The 21,127-nt window shown below is 36.0% G+C and overlaps 1 protein-coding gene across 1 annotated transcript in view; it reads left to right on the plus strand.

The window, feature by feature from the left end:
• Positions 1-21,127, plus strand: part of Cerkl (CERK like autophagy regulator) — a 109,245-nt gene that overhangs the window by 60,754 nt on the left and 27,364 nt on the right. Inside the window, 2 exon segments of the mRNA XM_071619009.1 lie at positions 11,947-12,078; positions 18,978-19,041. Of these exon segments, the coding sequence (XP_071475110.1) occupies positions 11,947-12,078; positions 18,978-19,041 (196 nt within the window).

A 21,127-nucleotide genomic window follows, 5' to 3' on the forward strand; every position in this document is an offset into this window, starting at 1 on the left:
GAGTGGTTGTCCTCATTTCCATTTTAGAAGATTTGTCGCTGATATACAGGAATGCCTTTGATTTATGCATGTTGGAAAAGAAGAACTTAAATTATCACTATTTGCAGATGACATGATTCTATACCTAGCAGACCCAAAAGGGTCTACAAAGAAACTACTAGAGCTAATAAATGAATTCAGCAAAGTGGCAGGATATAAAACCTGTTGTTAATTTCTTCTTTCATTTTTATGTTGTTCTTCTACTTTGTTTGGGTTTATTTTGCTGTTGTTTGTCTAGCTTTTGTATTTGGAAATTTATTTTCACTGACACAGATATTGAAGACCTTTTTTCTTCTGATCTTTATTTCAAATGTATCTCATAGATGTCAAACTGAGCAGTTTTCATTAAAATCTTAGAAATTCTGTGGTTTTGTTTGTATTTCACCATACACCCAGTTTAAGATTCCAAGGATATTACCTTCCCCTTCCCCACTTTTTCACCTCTAATTTCTATATTTATTGTCTTGTGATTAGTATGACTGAATAAATTACCAATTATTTTGTGAATATACCATGAGTGCATGAAAAAGGGTATATTCTTTTTTAGTTCCATTTTTTCTTTCTTTATTAAATAATCATTCACATCTAATTTCTACTGCATGTTATGCTTAGGATATGTAAAACTATCACTTGAATCAAGGTAGTTTTGTACATTTATAATTTAGAAGTGGAATATCAAAAATATATAAAGCTACTTTTGAAAACATGGCAACATGACCTGTTAATTCATATTCTTTCATATGAAATAGTTTTAAAATCGTCATGGAGCCTGGAAAACAATGTAATAGCAACATAATATATTTTAGAGATACAGTAATAATGTCAAAATATTAAAAGTGTACTTCTGTGGCTTAGGGTTCTTTGTTGATGATGCTATTTCAATCACAGTAAGTGCTGCAATGTAGATTTTGATACATATTACACAAAATACATTAATGTTCATTCAAGTGTGACTTGTCATATGAGAATGTACACCTCTTTAATTGAACAATTAACTTAAAATTATCAGTAATTAATCTTTAGCATATATTATGGTACACAAGTCTTTCCAAGAATCTTTATTTTTTAGATGGAACATATGTTCTTGATATGCTAACAACAATGTGACTTATTTTTTTCTCCAGGTCTTGCAGATAACTAAAACCTTCTGTTGTAAAAATTTAGTTACTTATATACGATCCTGAGAGGATATGTTGAAAAAGCTTTCTTACTGCATAAAATCATTATTAAAACATACTCATGGAATTGATTGCTAATATTTTTATAGTTTCCTAGTTTGTGGGAGATTAAATATACAATTATGCCATCAAATTAGATTGTTGTGAAGCTAATCATATTTAAATGTTCATTATTCTAGTTGACTTTTGAGTAGGGAGGAAAAGTCTCCTTAAATACAGCAGCATAAATTTCTTTTCATTCTGAATTTTGTTTTGGGAAAAATGATATACTTAAAACATGTCTACTCAATAACAACTTCCAAAAGCAGCAAAAATTCATGATATTTTTTTAAAATGATAAAAATAAGTGAATGGTGTGTTTGGAGGAATTTTCTCTTTGCTCTCTACTGCTTTTTCACTCTTGCTCCCTGAAACTAGTCTTTGCTCCTTTATTTTTTAAATGTTGAAGTATTGAAGTGATTATTTTGGTAGCAGGTGATTCTTCCTACTAATTGCTTTTTGGTCAGTTTTAGCTGTTAGAAATGAAGACTTGTTTACGTTGGCAGACTGAATGTGAATTTAGAAGTTATAAGGTTTTGTTTACATTTTAAGTAGGCTGTGGCATTAAGATTATTTCCATCTGTACATGTAAAGATCAGCACACATAAACTTTTGTTGGCAATAAAGCAAAACTGATGCATTTTAGTATAAATTTCCCAAGATAAAATATCTGCAAGTCTGACCTTTTCTGGAAAGTTGTCAAATCTTATGTGTGAAAGGCTTTTACCATCACTGTTACACATTAACAGGGCATAGTTTAATATTAATAGCTACGGAGAGTTATGGTTAAGTGAGGACTTTCTTGTGTTCAGGTTTTATCTTTGCAACCCTTAGTTGCTTTTCTGTGTGAAATAGTTGTGAATGCCCACAAGGCTGTGGCAAGGTTCTGGGCTCTTAACTTTGATGAACACCAAGCCACTTCTCTCATGCTGCACTCAGAACAGCACAGATGTGAGTCTGGGAGTGGCGTCCCTACTGCTCCTGTGAGCCTTTGTTTGGAGAACACCACGATTAACCCCCACCCTTCATGGTTCATTGACTCACTGATAAATCAAGTTTAAACTAGTACATATTAGCACATTTGTTACTAACCGAGGAACAGTTGGCCATTCTGTTTTACTTTGCTGGTTCATTGCAAACTGGCGTGCTAAAAAGGTCTCTACTCCAGAGTATGAATCAAGAGGTTACCAAAGGACTGAGAACTGAGTCAGTTGCATATTAATGTTGAATCGTACTTGTATTTAAATCTTGGATTATCTATTTGGGAGGTGATTATACTGTTGTAAACTTATGAATAAATGATCATTGCCACTTTAAAATGCATTTTTCAAGAAGTTTGGGGATTTATGTGTCTCACTATAGCTTTTGTATTAAACAGTTTGTCATAATTGGATGCGAGGAGACCAAGGTCACGGTGATCAGATGGCTGGTATTGCTGCATTCTAAAAATATTTTTAAAGTTCTTTGCAGCTGATGGTTTTATATAAGTCCTCACAGTGTACTGTATTTCTATATCACATGGAAATGTTTCTGTTCAATCAGGGACTGGGATGTACATGTCAATTTTCTCATAAAAAAGTGCTTGTTTAGCTAACTATAAATTCATTTTCTTAAAATTGTAAGAACTTTCTCCTCTTTCTAACCCTCCTGACCTGGTTTTCAAACTATCTGAATGCTTTTCTTACGGTTTTAGCTCTCTTCATGAGAGAGAGGTTTATAGAATCACCTGGTGCTTTCTGGTGTTGAGGGCTATCTTGGCTTCATCTATGGCCCATCAACCCTTGGACACCTGCTTCTTTGCATTTTCCTTTCTCTTCTGAGTTAAGGAAGTTTGAGTGCAGGACAACACTCTGAGTCTTAGACCAGGACAAGAAAATTGGGGTTGCTTTAAAAACCAGCTAGTGTCCTGTAGACTAAATGCTGTTGTTTTCGGGTTGACTGAGTTTTATTGTAACTGATAATTTGTTTCTGGAAGGCGAACTGATTTAAGTTCTAAGCAAGAGGCTCAGTATATATTTTCAGTGCTGCTCTAAATTTCATTTACAAATTTAACTTAGAAAAGATTTTGCCAGGTCTTAATTATAATGTTTTGTATTCACTTTAAGATTGTAAATGCAGGCAGTAGGTAGGAGATAGGGATCAAATTACTTTCATAAAAGCTTAACATAGTAGCTAAAAAAGGTAGTTATCTTTTCCATGCTAAATGTTTCTTCCAGAGGATTTAGATGTCTATCACAAATCTATTTTTGATAAATCTTTTATTCTTCATTATTTTCCTTAGACTTTTTTTTAATTTTAGGAATTAATCTAAATGCTTTATAACTTTGGATTTATTTCATATTATGGCGACTTAAAGATAAAAACTTCTTTCTGAACTAAATTGTTTTTTCAGCATTTAGTTCTTGGTTTCTCTAATGCAATTCTCAATGCAGTTTCATATTTTTTCTTTAAATTTTATTCTTTAAAATAATACTAGTTTAGTATGTATATTTATTTGGCATCTACCATATGTGAGATGCTATGCTAGTAAAGATGGCAGAGAGCAAAATCATAAAGTTCTTGATTGCAAGGAGCCTGTGCCCTAGATCTAGAAGAATTAAGGAGGAGCAAATAAAATGTATCTGTCAAGTGATGGCGTGTACTACCAGACCATGCAGTGAATTTATTTGCTATTGTGGACAGAATGGACAAGGAAGTCTTCACTGAATGCAAAATTTTAGAAGAAAGCTGAGAGTAATAGGAAAAGGGAGTTCTATGGATATCTGAGGGCAAAATGTTCCAAGCAGAGTAAACAGGAAGTATATAGAATTGAGCAAGAAGTTCAGGTTCAGAGTGGAGTCAGCACTGGGCAGAGAGCTTACAGAGATGGCTCAGAGTAGGTCATAAAGGGCCTTGCAAGCTTTGTTTGGTTCTTGACTTTTATTCTGAGAAAAATAGGAAGCCACTTGGAGGTTTTAAACAGAAGAGTAACATAAGTCCATTTTCAAATGGATATTCTGGCTGCTAAGTGTAGAGTAGAACAAGTGAGTAAAGGACAAGATTGAAGTAGGAGGGAAGTTAAGGGGAAACTGGAATAATCCAGGTAAGAAATGGTGGTTTAAATCATGATGGGAGTAGGAGAGGTTGGTGAGAAGTGGCTAGATTCTGCATTGGTTTTTAAAGATACAATCAGCTGCATTTACTCATATGGAGGCTGCTAAGAGCAAAAAAGTCAAGGACAATGTCAAGATATTTTTTGTTTTGTAATGAAAAATGTCAAACATAGAAAATGCATAATGTTATAATAGGTACCTATATTTGTCACCTTGATTCTATAGGTCTTAACATAATTTTTTTCATATTTGCTTTATACATTATGTCAGTGTTCAAAAGTAAATTGGAGACACTTCTTCCAGAAATATTTCAATATGCTTCTTTAAAAACATTTGACAAATAAGTATCATTATCCTACCAAATGAATGAACAAAAATTGCCTATCATATAATCCCTGGTTCATACTCAAATCTCCTAGGGTTTCTATAATGTCTTTTAGAACTAATTTGTACCAACTAAAGGAATCATTTAATTGAATATGCTTAAACTACAACATTACAACATTTCCTTCCTCATTTGTCTTATTCTGACATTGACTTACAGAAGAGACCAGATTGTTATGCATTCCTTAGTGTACGCGAAGGTCACTTGGAAATCTTATTTAAACATGAACTGCTGCACCCCAATCTAAAAGTCCAATTCATTGTGTGCAGCATAGCTTTTTCTGAGGAGGTGCTGGGTGATGCTGGGTTGTCATTCTGAACACCATACTTAAAGCAGTACTTCTGTATCACTATCTGATTACTTATTTATGGTATCATTTAACTTGTTCTATTTCCTATAAACTGAATTTTCAACCTAAAGCCTTAATAAGATTCATGTGGGATATTTTGTGATAGAATACATCATAAGTAGTACTGTGTACTTCATTTTTCATCGTGTCAAGTGACACGTAATGGTAAGTATCCCATTATTAATGAGACTAAAATTGATTCTTGATTCCTAAAATTGATCCTTCCATTGTAATGTTTACATTTAAAACTAGTAGCTATCGAGCAGTACTTAGGATTCACAGAGTATCTAGTTCTCAATAAATATTCCTCAGTTAATGGTTTTAAGATTCATTGATTATCTTTGCCTGAAATAACTATCTAATTAGGGGCTACAATATGGAGATTTCTGGTTCGATTGTTTCATCTAAATTAGTGATATTTTCTATTAAAAAAGCATGTGGCTTCTGCAACTGGGGCTATTTGGCTATCCAGATACATATTAGAAAAACAGGATAACTGCTTAATTTGTTAGCTTTAATTATTGTTTTTAAGGTAAGGAACCAATGTTTCTGACTGGAACAAGTGGAAGTTAAGAAGTTATCATTGAGTGACTTTGGATAAGAGAGGTCATGTTTAATGAGAAAAATCAGAATTTCACTTTTGAATATGTTAAGTTTGAGATGTCCATTATTCGTATGAGTTGGTCAGATTTCAGTTGAATAGAACATAAAATGTTCTGGCTATTTTAGGTAGAGGAGAGTTTCATGCAGGTAATAAAAATGAGAGCGAATAATACATCAAATATACTGGTAGCCTATAATCATTGTGGTTTTACTTTGTCTTTACCCCATATACACAGTCTCATGGAAACGTCCTATTACCAGTCTTCTGAAGGAAACAAAAGGGACCTAGGTTAGAGACAGTTCTCCATAAAAAACCAAAAATGAGCTACTGAAACATTGCATTCCTACTCAAGAATATTCCTAAAAAATAGGGAAAGGAAATCTTTCTGTGGGGCAGGACTTCACACAGTTGATGATAGTTGTCAAGGAGTAATGGGCAGAAGGTTTGATGTATGTTGATGTCTGGATAGTGGTTAAGAGCTTGGCCAGTAAGGATCTTGGAAGAAAAAGGTTGGTGACAAGGATATAGAGGTAGAAAATATACTTTTTGCAGAAAATAATAGACTATGAGGAGATGTATATTTTATGTAAAAGATTACCAAGGAGATTTCATTCAGAGGAAGGAATTCACAAGATATCACATTGTAAAAATGTCAGCTAGTGTCATTGCAGAGCATCCCTGGGCGGGGGGGTGGGGGGTGGGGGGGGGGTGGGGCTTGCACAGTGAACAAAGTGGCACTGGTGAAGGGATAGAAGAAATATGTGGTTTTCACAATAAGTGTTTCTGCTCACCAGGATTGATTGGATTACTATGTTTACCCACAAACAGATCAAACTTGAGCCCTGGATATGACAACCCAGTCCAAGGTAACCAGCCAGTCACTTGGTGGCAGGCTGATTGCATTGGGTCCTCTCTGTTATGGAAGGTCGGTGGTTTGTTCTTGCTGTTATGACTTCTTAATCTAGGTATGGATTTGCATTCCCCATCCACCATGTTCTGTCATCTCTACCCTCTTTACTCTTCCTTACTGAAGGCCCATTTCAATAGATTTACATCCTTTATGATATTGCTTTGTAAAAGAAAGAAGCAGAAAATAGAATAATATATAGAGATGTGGCTGTGTGAAAAAACAGAATATATGTATGCATGTTGGTATATGTGTAGAATATTTCTGGAAGAAGTTACATAGTATCATCATTGGTTGTTTCTGTGAAGGAAACTGGGTATCAGAGAATGGGCTGATTAAGGAGATTTGGGGTTCTGTAACTTGTTTATGCTTTAACCTGCATAGCAAACAGCCAAGCATGTGGTTCTCAGATACAGAACATTTGCACTAAAGGTCACCTGGTGAAATTTGAGGGAAACCTAGGAACTTATACCGATCTGACTTCAAATTCAGACATTGCCCAGGCTGAGAAGGGAACTGTCTTTGAAAATCCTCCAGCTCTGGGTAATATGCTCCTTCCCCAGGTGTAAGACAAGTTCTTAGAGCTCTATGTGCCTGGGGCAAGATCCCATCCTCCCCCACCCTCTCCAATATTAACTACTACAAACCACTCTCATTCCCTGCACACCATATCACCGCCAAAGTCTCTTTATCACCTGGTTCCCAATTCTCCTAAGGCTCAACTGACATCATCCCCTGCTGTCTTCAGCTGCAAACACCATTTTACTTTACCCTCTGAATGAATGATCCATTATTAGCAAAATCTATGTTTTCAACCACTTTCCCAAATATTAACACTGCTTTCTTGCTTTAATAGAGAAACCCAGGTCTGCCAAGGGCTCATAGCTTCTCATCTCAAGTGCTGGCTGTTTTCTGTGCCATACCTTTCTAACACTGGTCCTCAAGGTGCTGCTGACATCTTCCTTCTATTTATCTGCTGTTTGGGGGCCACCTATATTTCACCCCATCATCATTGTATATTTTATGCCAATTTTTTTTCTTGCAAAAAGTAGGATGTAATCGTTATGTGAAATTTTTAAAAATTATGCCATTATTAAAAACCTTTATTACTAAATACTCTTTGATGTAAGATTGGGATGCACAGCAGATTCATGGATGTGCAGTACCATGGTCACAATTTTGAAGTAAAATATGGCATTTTCTCTCCTTTATCCCTTAAAAATTCTCCACATTGATGCTCAATCCATTGGACACCTCCATTTAGTGCTACTTGTGCAGCCCTATACAGACTACTAGATCCTTCCTTTTACTCCTTGAAGACCTAAGCCCATCTCACCATCACTCTAACACTACTTGTTAGAATCTTAGGTGTTTTTGTAAATGTTCAGTTGATACTCTGGTTTCTGTCAGAGATCCTAACTTGCATTTTAGTTTAGCCCCCCTTCTCTTATGACCATACTCCCAAAGTACTGGTTCTTAAAGTGTAACCCCCAGACCAACATGACCAGCATCATCTGCCATCTGTTGTAAATAGGCCCCACCTCAGGCTACTGAGCCCCAAACTCTGAGACTGAGGCTCAGAATCCAAGGCAATTCTGATGAATGTGCCAGCCCATCAGGTCTTATTGTCAGTACCAATCTCTTTCTGTGTGTCTCAATTTCAAGTATCCTCCCCATCCCTGCTGCCTTTCTTTGGTCTTCCTAGATCCCTGATCTACTCCCTCAATTCTTGAAATCCTTCAACCCCACCGATACTACTATTTAAGGATCCCACTGCTTTGTTACTAGGTCTTACTCATCTTATGTCCTCAGTTTCCTCTAATCCAGCCACTATCTGACTACTTCTTGACACTTCTCTTTCAAATACCATATAGAAAGGGTCAACGAAGCCAGTCAGCTCCAGGTTCTTTATTATTCTTGAAACTGCCACTGCACCCATTCCAGTCCAAGAGCAGTATCTGCCAACTGGAATGACACAACTCTTCTCACTTTGTGATACTTGATTCTGTTGTGTCTAATTCCCACACAGCAGCCAGAGGGGTCCTTTGAACACCCAAGGCTATGTTGCTACATTGCTCAAAATTCACCATGCTTCTCTTCCTACCCAACAAAAAACCAAGTCCTTGGAAATGCCTCCAAATTCTGGGTGATCTGACCTTTCCCGGACAGAAAGTCCCTTTTATGTTTGCCTTCCTCCTTTCCTTTCTTCATTTTTCGTCCTTAGAAATTATGACCACGTGACATGCCCTAAATTCTGATTTGTTTCTGTTTCTTACTGTTACAATGGAAGCTTCATAAAGACAGAGGCTTTTCTGGTTCAACTGATTGGGCTCAGTTCCTGGGCTCCTGTGTGGTATGTAGCAGGCATGTAGTTATTTGTGAATGGATAAATGAATGAATATAGAAAGGATAAATATAGTTTGTTTTTATGATAACAACAATCCTTACTAGGACTACTTTTGCTTGAGAAATGAAGTAAAGTATTCTGACAAATTTTCTGGGTAAAACAAATGTCATCTGGATATTTTATCTGATCCTTGGTGGCGAGGGTTAGAGTAAGTTTCTCTTCCCTGTCATCTTAATAAAAGCAATTCTGGATTTATCTGCTTAGTTCCTCTTTCTTATAGGATGACAATATTATCTTCTTTTTTAAAGAGAGAGAGAGAGAGAGAGAGAGAGAGAGAGAGAGAGAGAGAGAGATATTTAATATTTAGTTTTTAGTTTTCGGTGGACACAACTTCTTTATTTTATTTGTATGTGGTGCTAAGGATCGAACCCAGCGCCCCCAGCATGCCAGGCGAACGAGCTACCGCTTGAGCCACATTCCCAGCCCGACAATATTATCTTGACAACAATTTTTTTTAACCTTGTCTAGAATCATACATTGCATTTATTTATCAGTGCAATGATAAACTCTCTTTAGTTTTCTTTAAAGAGAATAACAACTAATGACAAGGGACACAGTTTAAGAGTAATACATAAATATTTTGTCCCCAATGATCATCACAGGATGGTTTTAGCATCCATTACTTGCTTCCTGTCTCAATTGGTTATTACTCTAATGACTTAAAATAGTGATTTTTCTCTTCCTTTACAATGTATTGCATATTACTAATTATTCTACAAAACAGCTTTTCCATTTTTGCCCTTTATTTGTTTGATGTGAGAGTTACTCCTGGAATTGGGTGGTCAAGAAATTCAATGTCTGAAGTGGAATAAAGGGGAGGGAGGGGAAACGGGAATAGGAAAGGCAGTAAAATGAATTGGAAATTACTTTCATGTGTTCACAAATGAATACATGACCAGTGTAACTCCACATGATATAAGAACTAGTTCTTGGGAGCCAAGAACCGAGAGGACTGAATTCAGTTGGTGATTAGTAGAGGCTTCAGTGAGGAAGTGGCATTTGGAACAAGCTTTGAAAGATTTTGATTAAAAATAGGAATGGGGTAGAATGGAAAGGGTAACATCTAAGGGAAGCCCTAGTAGACTTGGTATTTGATGAAAAATACAGTGGGTCTGGACCATGATAAGGAAATTAAAATGAAACATAGAAACCCTTTAGATTAACTTAACTTCATGCATTTGCTCAGGCCAGTCTCATTGCCTAGAATTTCTACCTTTTCCCTTTTGCTGAGGAATGGGATGAAAGGTAATAAAGGAAGGAATTCTAGGCTGTAGAAACTGCATGAGCCAAAGCCCCACTCAATACTCCTTTCTTCTGGAAACCTTTTCCAGATGCCTAATGAGAACTATGAATCTTGCTCTCACACAGGCCCACCGTACGCATGCCGTTCTGTTAGCAGTCAATACTGTCTTGAGCTGTTTGCATTTGTGGATATGTCTTCTTCCTCTGAAGAGTGAACCAGGTCTTAATCACCTTCCCCATCTCCCCAGAATGGATGCTCAGTGTTTTTTGAATATGCCTGAGAGAGAAAGGAAAAGAGAAAGGTTGGGATTGGGGAAAAGAGGACTCAAAGGACTGTTTTAAGGGTTTGGTGTGCTCTGCAGGCTGTGATGAGCTGTGTCAGCTTTTGCCCTGTGAGGCACTGATCAGAGCTGTGATGCTGAAGGATGCAGCGAGGGGAGAATAGCCAGGGTGCCCGTGCTGTGACCCCTGAACTAGAGGATGGCAGTGAGAAAGTGCAGAAGGCATGAAAGCAAGTAGTTCCCTGTGAATCTGAGCACTCATTCGAATGCAGGAACTTGGAAAAGAAAGTGAGAGTGGTTTTGAGGTTTTCAGCCTAGGTGAATGGAAGCCTGACAGAGGCTTCCTATCACAGTAGAGGCCCTGGGCAGTTTTATGGAAATGTTTAAGAAGTTCAGCATAGCTCTATCTAGTTTTTCCTCTCAAATGCTCCCTAAACTCAAAACAATATGTGCTGTCAAAAGATTTTTATTTTATCAAATATAACTAATAAAATATTATTCTACTTGAGGTAGGAAGCACTAACTTTGCATTTGTGATAGATATTTTTCCCTTCTTTTTATTAAAACCGGATGTTAATAACTGCTTTTGCAGCCTTGAATCATGGCCCTCTGAGAACAGCTTACCATCAAAGAAACGGTTGTCAGCTTTCTTTTGGCTCCTGCCCCTTCCTAACAACAGAAAATTTGCTTTGCACCTGCTCCAACTGGGTTCTCAGTGATAAGCATCTTGCAAGCCCAGAAAATTGTAGTATCAAATCTCAGCCCCAACTGTGAGGCAGCACCATCAGCGACTCCCCGCTGAGAGGCGTTGCTTTCCCAATTCCCTGGAGAAGATTTTTTTTCCTCCCTTGGCTGCTTTTTGGGCTTGAACTCTGACCTAAACCCCTCCTTTTAGCTACCAGTATGCAGTGCTGTGGGTGCCAACCATGTCCCATCTCTGCTCACCCTGCTCTGCCTGGGGCCCATCAGTAGGTCAGACGTTGGTAGCCCTGGGGTCACCAGGGCTACCCAATTCCAATAATGAGCATATTTATCTAAGGAGAGGAGATGTACCTTTCTCTTTGTTACAGTTCATCACTTTTCTCCAGGAAAAAAAAATGCTAACATTTGATATCTGTGATTTGGTAAATGTACATAAACATTGCCTAATGTTCACAGAGTTGCATTTACTTACACCTTCCTTCATAGATTAAGTACTTTGTGATATCTCATGATGCATTTCAAGAGAAATAAACCTACTTTGTTATTAGGAAAACATAAATGTTTGAAGATAGTCATATCCAGGAATACACTTATAAGCATTTTGAATAAAAATAGCAAATACCATTTAGATATGTGTATAACATTCTAATGGACTTTAACATTGTCATTTTAAATGGAAGGAAACATTGCTGACAATCTAACTTTATCTTTTTCTTCTCAGGTTTTTCAAACAGGCCAAAATCATTAAAAATACTCCTTAACCCCCAAAGTCACAAAAAAGAAGCTACCCAGGTCTATTATGAGAAGGTGGAACCTCTGCTAAAGCTTGCAGGGATAAAGACTGATGTCACAAGTGAGTCACTGTCATTGTGGAATTTTATCATTGAAAATCTCACTTATGAAAGCCAGATAATCTGAATTTGTTTTTAATCCAAACTTGCAGAGCTGTTTGTAATATCTAAAGCTTTTGAAGTTGTTCCTATAACACTGGTCAGTTCCAGAAGTATAAGTGGTTATGTTTCCTTATTTATTGAGCTATTTTTATTAAGATATCAATGTCTTCTCTTTAGAATGTTTCCAGCCTTCCAACAATTATTAGGATTGATTTTAAAGAAAACTGTATACTTTTTGTTGTCTTCAATGAGACGTTTACTATTTATACATGATTTCTGCAGTTTGGCAAGCAATTGATTTTTGCTCCCTTCTATAGCTGATGTCTTTCCATGGAATCTTTCGGTAGGTTGTTTTTGTTCTGACTCTGACCCCTGCTGGTTAGGTCAAAACTAAGCAAGTAGTTGCTGGTTTTAGTCAAACTTGGAGAAACCAGAAGCTTAAATTCATTGTCTAAAATAAGAATGTTCTCTTAGCTTTATACTAAGGGAAATAGAAATTTTCTAATGTTAAAATTAATAGAAAGGAGATTAGTAATACTCTTCGAGTTTTTATAGGTGATGACCAAATTCTTTTGTTTCCTTAAGACTCGAATTTTTTCTACCGCTGGAGCCTGAGAATAAGTGTTTGATACTATCAAGAATCACAATTTTTTCTAGCTTTATTTCTGTGTAGCTTCATTAACACAATGGAAATTTGCAATAATTTTTTATTGATGAAGAATATTGCACAATAAACCTCCCAAGAGATAAGCCCAGAGCACAATTGGAGTCTCCTACTCCTAATTCTGAGTTCCTGGGGAAGGGATTCAGAATGACAGGGCTGTGCTCAGCTGTAACCAAGGGAGATGGGTTGCACGATGTAAATAAGATCAGTGAAGCCCAGTGACTTGATGGATTGGGTAGAAGGAAGTTCGTGAAAAGGGGCAAACTTTGGGGGAAGTTCAGTCACCCCAGAAAACATCTGCTTCAATGGAGGTTAAAGAGAAACTGTCATGAAAACCTGGAGTGGAAAATTTCTGAATTAAAGTTGTCATAAAAGTTAACCTTTTGTGTTTGTGATTTGAGGCTCACTTAGAAATGATATATGAGGAAAAGAGAAAATTCAGAGATCTATCCTTTTTACTGAAAAATTTTCAGGTATTAGACAAAAGAAAAATTTGAAGATTCCAACTGGAATGAGACTGTATTAAAAGTTGAGTAAACTCATTATTAACTCAATAACATTATCTTGTATGTTTCTATGTGAACACTAAAATACAATCTGACATGGATATTACATACAGTTCAAGAATCTCTCATTGAGGGTGCACATCCACAGTCAAGATGCTCAGAAGTCTAAGGCAGGAGGATCACTTGAACCCAGGAGTTCAAGTTCAGCCTGGGCAACATAGACTTCATCTCAGAAAACAACAACAAAAAAATCTCTCATTGAATGTTTGCTCTGTGTTAAACACTGAAAGATGTAAGAGAAATAAAGCTGTCATGTCCCTTCTTGAGTTACTCTTATAGGGATTCAAAAAGACAATTAAAACCAGATATTATAATTGTGGTATATATAAGAGAACTATAGTATCTCAGGGTGATATTAATTTTGATCAGAGAACTCAAGAAAATCATGTTCACTAGACAGCTCTTGAGAGACAAAGGAGGCAAAAAGTGTAGAAAGGGAAGGCAGGGGAGAGAGAGAACATGTTTTATAAGTTTGCTCTACCTTCCTAGTTTTGATCTTAAATCTAGTTCTTTCCACCATCCTAAAATAACTGCCAGTGAATTGGATCTTTTCTTATTCATACCTCTCAGGATAGGGAGAAGTAAGTGTACGTGAGAGAGGGAGACCCAACATGCTTCAATCCTAAAGATGGATTAACACGTCTTTCTTCAGGGTTGGTTGAACTAATATAGTATCTGCACCCAACCTGGAACACTCATTCTTCTAACTATCAAGACTCTCGCAGGGACTAAGTGTAGACTTTTCCAAAAGACTGCTGATGACTAAAGGGAATTTGGGTTCTTCTGGGGAAACACAAGGCATGATGGCTCCTGGGAAGACTCCCAACCATGTGTCCCATGGGAGGCTAGTCCAGACTGTGACTGGGTCGGGGTGCTACAGTTGGTGGTTTGTTCACGCATCCATCCACATTTGGTATCAAGTGTCTTTAATCACAGAGTTGTAATCAGGTTTGCCAATGATGACTCCACTAGCAGAATAAAGATTAGAAAGGAAAAGAGCTCTGGGAGAAAAGGAAACCAGTATGTGAAGTCTGAACCAAGGCAGAGGAAATAAAAGGAATGTGCTTCTTACCAGTTGTATTGGAGAGAATATACCATGTTCTGTTTTTTTCTCCCTTAAAAATTTCAAAGTATTGCCAAACATTAAATTCAGTTCAACACAAAATTAGATTTTTTGCATAATGGAAATTTAGAATTTATTTTTATATTCATATAGAATGTCTAATTATTAGCTGCCTAACACTCCTCCTACAGGCAAAATTATAAAATTGCATCCTTTGCTTATTAAGCCATGTTAGCATGAATATTGGCTAAATATTTACATAAAAATTATTCCTATTTTGTTAAGTCTTCCTACCTTAAAATGTTATTTGGTAGAACTACTTTATGTATTATAAAATGCTATAGAAATAATGGTTGCAAGATTATTAGTTTCATTTTCATAAAATTGTGTAATATTTAATTCACTTTATTTGAAAGAAAAACATATGAAAAGTAATGTAAAAGAATGCATATCTTCATGTTCATTGTTTTAACATATCCTTTTGGGGCACTGGTAAATCCAAATGGAATATTAATTAACATTAAAAAATTTTTGTATGGTAATTAATTCATAAAGAAATAGTACTATATAAATAGGTGGCATGGTTAGAAAAATTGCTGCTAGATATATACATTAAAAAGTCTTTTTTTCCCATAAATTTCTTTTTGAAATGAATCTCATCGCATTAATAAAAATATACTTATTCCTTTTATTTTGACTTATGCTGAAACCCTAAATACTTCTGAATATAGATGGACGTCTTTTGAAATATTCGAGTGAAAATGATCCCCCCTCCCCGATACCCCATATCCCCAATGTAGTATCTTATCTAATAACAGCTGAGGTGTCGTGAGCTATAGGAGAATCCACAGAACAATACAGTGCATAAGTCAAGGCAGCAGAAAAAACCAAGAGTAAAGAAAACTATAGCGGCCACACAGCTCAGCTTCCCCATGTAGTGGAGTGCAGGTGTGTGGCACTTCTTGTGGATTATGATTTAGCTTGACTTTGTACCCTATGTTAAAGTCAGAGTATACTGTTACTGGACAGTTTTGTTTGATGTTCTTGTGTTCACATATACTGTGCCTTTGAATGCAGTAGAAAAGCCACTCCTCTGAACTGACTTACTAAAAGGTACTCTTTTTTTTTTTTTTTTTCTGGGCTAATTTAGCCCACATTCACCTGGCTTGTCCATTAGGAGCACTGACTGTGTTGCAAGTCACCTGCCTCTACAGCCATGTTCCCTTGTTGGAGGTGTAAACTGCACACTGCACACCATGGGGAACTTGAGAGCTGACATCCCCCTCCTTCTATCATCTACTAGAGTTAATGTTATCTTTTGCAGCATAATTATATCCTACCTGCTGTATAAGTGTCATTGAAATATAAGACAGATATCTGTCTGCCCTTGATCTCTCTCGTTCTTGACAGGCACATCCATCTTCTTCACTCTGTATTAACAGATGACAGAACTTATTGTGGTCAAGTCACTTCTCTGACTGCAAACATGACCTCTGCCAGCTCAGTGCCCATGGGAGTGTCTGGCCTCAGATAATTTTACCTCTTGGAAAGAATTGTCCAGAAAGTGGCTAAGAGGTGTTCCCTTTTCTTCACCTCTCTTCCTTCCTACCCTCCTTTCTTTCTCTCATTTTCTTCTTCTTTCTCCTTCTAGCATCATGCTTCTAACCTTTAACCCTTTCACTGAGACTCTTTGTGTTGTTTCTCTTGGGCTCTTAATGACTGTACTTGAATCCTTTCATTCCTTGGAGATACCTCTTGTCATTCCTGATCACACATAGCAGAATGCTAAGCAGTCTGAAGAAACCGAGTTAAATAAAAGGTGCTAGAGGCCTGGAAACTTACTTCTTTTCCTTTGACCAGCATAATAAAAGTACACATAGTAGGTGTTCATGCACCATATCCAGCTAGAGAAAGAGAATTCTGAGTGAAAAGTTGTTCTTTATCAACTTAAATAACTGTGAGTGCATATGTCCAATCCTGTTTCTAACACTTGTGTGGGTTAGAAAGTTGGAAGTTTGAAATATGGAATATTTCAAATATTTGAAAATTTGGAATATAAAGAGTCATCAGTGACATTTATGCCATGAGTGATTTGATTAAAATATGTTCAATGAGGCCATTATGACTAGAGTGGGACAGAAGTTAGACAGAAGAGGCTGTTGTAGTACACACATGAACTGATAATGCCCAGACTGACGGCATCAACTGTGAGGGAGAAGGGAGCATGGTTAAAAGACAGTGTTGGCCACGGAGTGGTCCAAGAGAGAGGAGGGATAACCAAGGAGGAGTTGTTTCCTGCCTTGGGGGTAGATGACAGGACACAAAAAGAATGGTATACTTAAGGAGGACATGTTGAGTTCACTTCTTAAGTGAGTTTGAAATACTTGTAGGACAGAAAAGACATTGACATCTCAGTATCCTATTCCACAATAGAATTTTATCTCCAGAACAAGAAATGTTTCCTGATGTCCATATCAGATCACATCTGATTTTATTTTCAAATTCAGTTTAAGAACTTGATGTCAACCTCAAGACACCACTCTCCTCTGTCTTCCTGTAGGAGTAATACCTACACTGAAGAAAACAGGTCCCAGTAGGGGACTGTGTTAAAAACCCAGTCAATTATGAAGACTCCAAATCCACATGTAAAAAGAGCCCAGAGTGCCAATAGGAAAGGGAAAGGATCTGAAAAAAAAAAAAGAGATTAGAATATATACATTTTTGAAATTTATTTTCCTAGCCATCTACTCTTTATGTTTATTTGGTGTGGAATGATTTGAATTCAGCTCTCTGATTCAACAGTCCATAACAGCCTGTCTAAACATAGATTTTTGTTCTTTTAACTTCAAATAGTAGTCCAAATCATGCATTATTCTTCCGCACTACATTTATTTTCTTTATAATCACTTATTTCTACTCCATATATTTGTTTTATAACTAGTGTATACTGTTTATCTCCAGAGTGTAAACTCCCTGAGGCCAAAGACTCTTCATTTTGTACCTTCTGCTTATATATTTTCTTGTAGTCAGCTTTCTTTGATTTTTAAAAAATTAGTCCAGATAAATTATTTTATTTAACTTATGCAATATCTCTTAAAACTTATTTTTAAAGAGGTTGCATGGTATATAGTCAGCTATCACCTGTAAGACCAAAGGAAATTATTTAAAATTGTTCCCAAACAAAAAATGACATATAACTATAACATAATTTTAGGCTAATTTTGTATTGGATTTGAATAGTGTTACCAAAAGTAAACTTGATAAACCGATTCATCACCAGACCAAGAAAGACTTGATAAACTGATTTTCAATATAAATATTTCTTCATAATATCCTTAATTATTTTTAATGTGTGTATGTCAGACATTATTTCCCATTGTTAGGTTTCAACTACTTACTGTGGTTATAAATGAATTATCAGCACACGTCTTTTATGATAACTTAACCTTCCAACTTTATTAATATTAATATTTTATATTTAGCTTTATTATAGTTTTCATCTGATTAGAATTTAATATAGAGAGGTTTTATTCATGTGAATGTTAGCAGCATTTTGAATAAGCTGTGGGAGAATTATAATGTAACACTGCTGGATACAGAATGATTCTCTTAGACACCAAGACTAATAATTTTTAACAATATCTAAAATCATCGCAGGAGAAGCTTGAACCATGCTGGCACCAGGGACAGACAGGCATGAAAGATTAATGTAATCTTGCTTATAATGATGCACATTCTTACACAAAAAATCCATCTGCAATGTCATGTCAGTCAGCAGAAATCTTTGATGGGTGGATACAGCTGGGCTGTCTCTTCTGGCAGAGCTCCCCTAGAAAATGCTAAATGTGGTTGTGATGCTTGGTGCCATCTGCAGTGTGCCCGTTTATCCTGTCTTCACTGGCATTTACAATACTGCACAGGGCATCAGTGACTGTGGAGACAGCGATACGGTGTGACAGACACATTTCCTTGGAGGATCCGGGCTCTGGTGGGCCTGTGTGCCACCCTCCTCCTGGACTGGGTCTCTTATCACTGGTGTTGGCTTGACTTCATATTTTCACATCCAACTCCTCCTTTTTTCAGTCTAGCAGTTCCAGATACACATTCTTCTGGTATGTAAATCTTACACTAACCTTTCAACTAATTTATTCATGTAAGGTTGCCAAAGTGATTTTACATTGACTGTTCAGTGCCAGCTAATATGCTGTATTTTCAAAATACTCCTGCTCATAAGCTTCTGATTTAAAGGAAATGTGTCTTATTTGGGGAACACTAAACAGACAGGCACCAAGATAAATTCTCTAACTACTCTGTGTTGGATATCACCAAATGACTTATGTAGTTGGAACAAATATGTGACCCTCTTTTGCATAAAGCTATAAAATACACCAGGCAACTAACATGTAAGCCTCTTTTCTATGATTAAAATATAAATATTCAAGAATAAGTGTTGTTTTATGACCCAACCATATGTTAATCATATTATTTTGCCAAACCAAGTTAAAAAAAGTGCAGAACATTATTTATAGCTTTTATTTTTTGTGTGTGTGTGTGTTTTTTTAATAGTAACGGAATATAAAGGACATGCTCTGTCCCTGCTTAAGGAATGTGAACTCCAGGGATTTGATGGGTATGTTATATTATTAATTTTAATATATATATATATATATCATATAGCTTATGTTATTCCATACTTTTGTTAGGTTTTAGCTGCATACTTGGGACCCATAATTTTTAAACATTTCTGATATGTATGTATATATAAGCAGGCTCTATTTTACTCATATCTACATAAAAATTTATGGTGATATGTCATGGTCATTCCACCTCTCAGGATCTAGCATAGAAAAGCAAAAAGAAATCTCAAGTTTGAAAAAATCACAGTGTACTGCCCTATACTTATTTAATGTGCATACATTTGAATATATAATACTTAATTCTGTGCTTTTACCATGTGAGTATCTAGAAAAACATTGAAAGATGATATCATACTGATTATATGTTATTAGTGCTATGGCTCTCTTCTGTAAATTTATTAATAGTTTTAATATCTACCTAGTAATTTATTTTGCTATGACTGGTTGAGGTAAATATTTTGGAAAAACAAATAAATTATTTCCAGAATGATGTATTTCCAAGTTTCCAATGCATTGTGGGAGTATGCAGGGTTTCTCATTGGTATGTCAACCTTAGAAATATTAGAACATTGGAACAAGGCAAACAACACACACGTAATAGCCCTTTTTAAAAATCAGGTAAATTGATTTGCGAAAGTGTTAGATTGATGAATAAGACTAAAACATATTACTTCAGGGGAGAATTATTTATTTTTTACAGGAGGGACTATCTGAGAGTTTAAAAGGGTGGTGTGTGACTTAATTGTGTCACATTGTGATGAGCAGGGGTTGACAAAGGATCCACAAAGTCAGGAAAGGCAGTTGGGACTCCGTTTTTATGAATGTGAAAGACTAATCTTCCTAAAGAAATGTTCATATTTGTAGAGGGAAGAGATGTGCTCAAAATGAAGCATTGACAGTGTTGTTTTCAGAAATGCTTAATATAGTTTGATGAGAAAACAAGCTGATGAAGAAGAAAGTTTGGTAAGTAAAATATGATTTAGCACAAAGACAGTGGAGAAGACTAAATCTAGATGGCAATATCACATAAGATCAAGAGTATGAGATAGGCAGTTACTTTAGAACTTTGTACTTAGAAGCAAACAGAAGGAGCAATAAGCTACATTTAGGAAATTTTCTTAAAAACTATTTAAGCTAATTATCTTTAAACTGTTTCTTAAAACAGTTTAAAGGAAAGTAATTGGGAGAATCATGCCCACCATCTCCCTCAATATGCTGCATAGTCCTAAGCCAGGAATACATGAGGGTAGCTGCATTACAAAAAGAGTCTTTACTTTAAAACTTGAATATGTGAATGATAAGAGTAACAGGTATCACAGATACTAACCCTGGAGTTGTCCACGAGTGACATGGAATATTCTGTCCAATGTGGTATCTATAAATGTGTTCTATTGGTATGGCAAGGATTAAGAAGAACTTTGCTGAATCTGAAGAAAAACTATTGCTCAAATGTGGTTTAGGAATATTTTTCTCTTTACATGAACATATTCAATTCTTTATTTCCCATGCAGTTTTGAATTGCGGTGCTAAGAGATACTTAGATCCTTAGTTATTACTTGTATATTCTTCAGCCAAAGGTGTTTGACCTGACCAATAAATGAAATGAGTTTGGTGATTTAACTATTTCCAAACCCTATAATATGCAAATACACTTTGGACTTATAATTTTTTACTGGAAATCTATGTTCCTAAATGCTTCAAATAGTTCATTTGTTTTCATGGGTTTAGTTTTTCCAGTAGGAGCTGGTGATCGGGATAATTATCTTAATAAAATGGTAATTTTTAAGTCCCCATACTTAGAAATATGTAGAGAGGTATATGGGGAGAAGAATAAAAACATAATTTCATTCACTATGCACTTCAAAAGGATTATTCTCTAGCAAGTAGAATTTTTTTAAATTGAGTGTTCTGCATTGGCGAGTTCCCTGTCCTTGACTGTGTTCTAAGAGTGGTCATAAAAGCACTTTTCAAACAATTTAGTTTAAGGATGGGATAAGGTAACCCAGGATGCTATTTCATTTTGATAGGAGATCAACTCACATTATCTTAAGAAATTTGCCCTGAAGCATCTCTTCCTTA

Source organism: Marmota flaviventris, chromosome 11, assembly GCF_047511675.1.
Source record: "Marmota flaviventris isolate mMarFla1 chromosome 11, mMarFla1.hap1, whole genome shotgun sequence".
NCBI classification, from domain to species: Eukaryota; Metazoa; Chordata; class Mammalia; order Rodentia; family Sciuridae; genus Marmota; species Marmota flaviventris.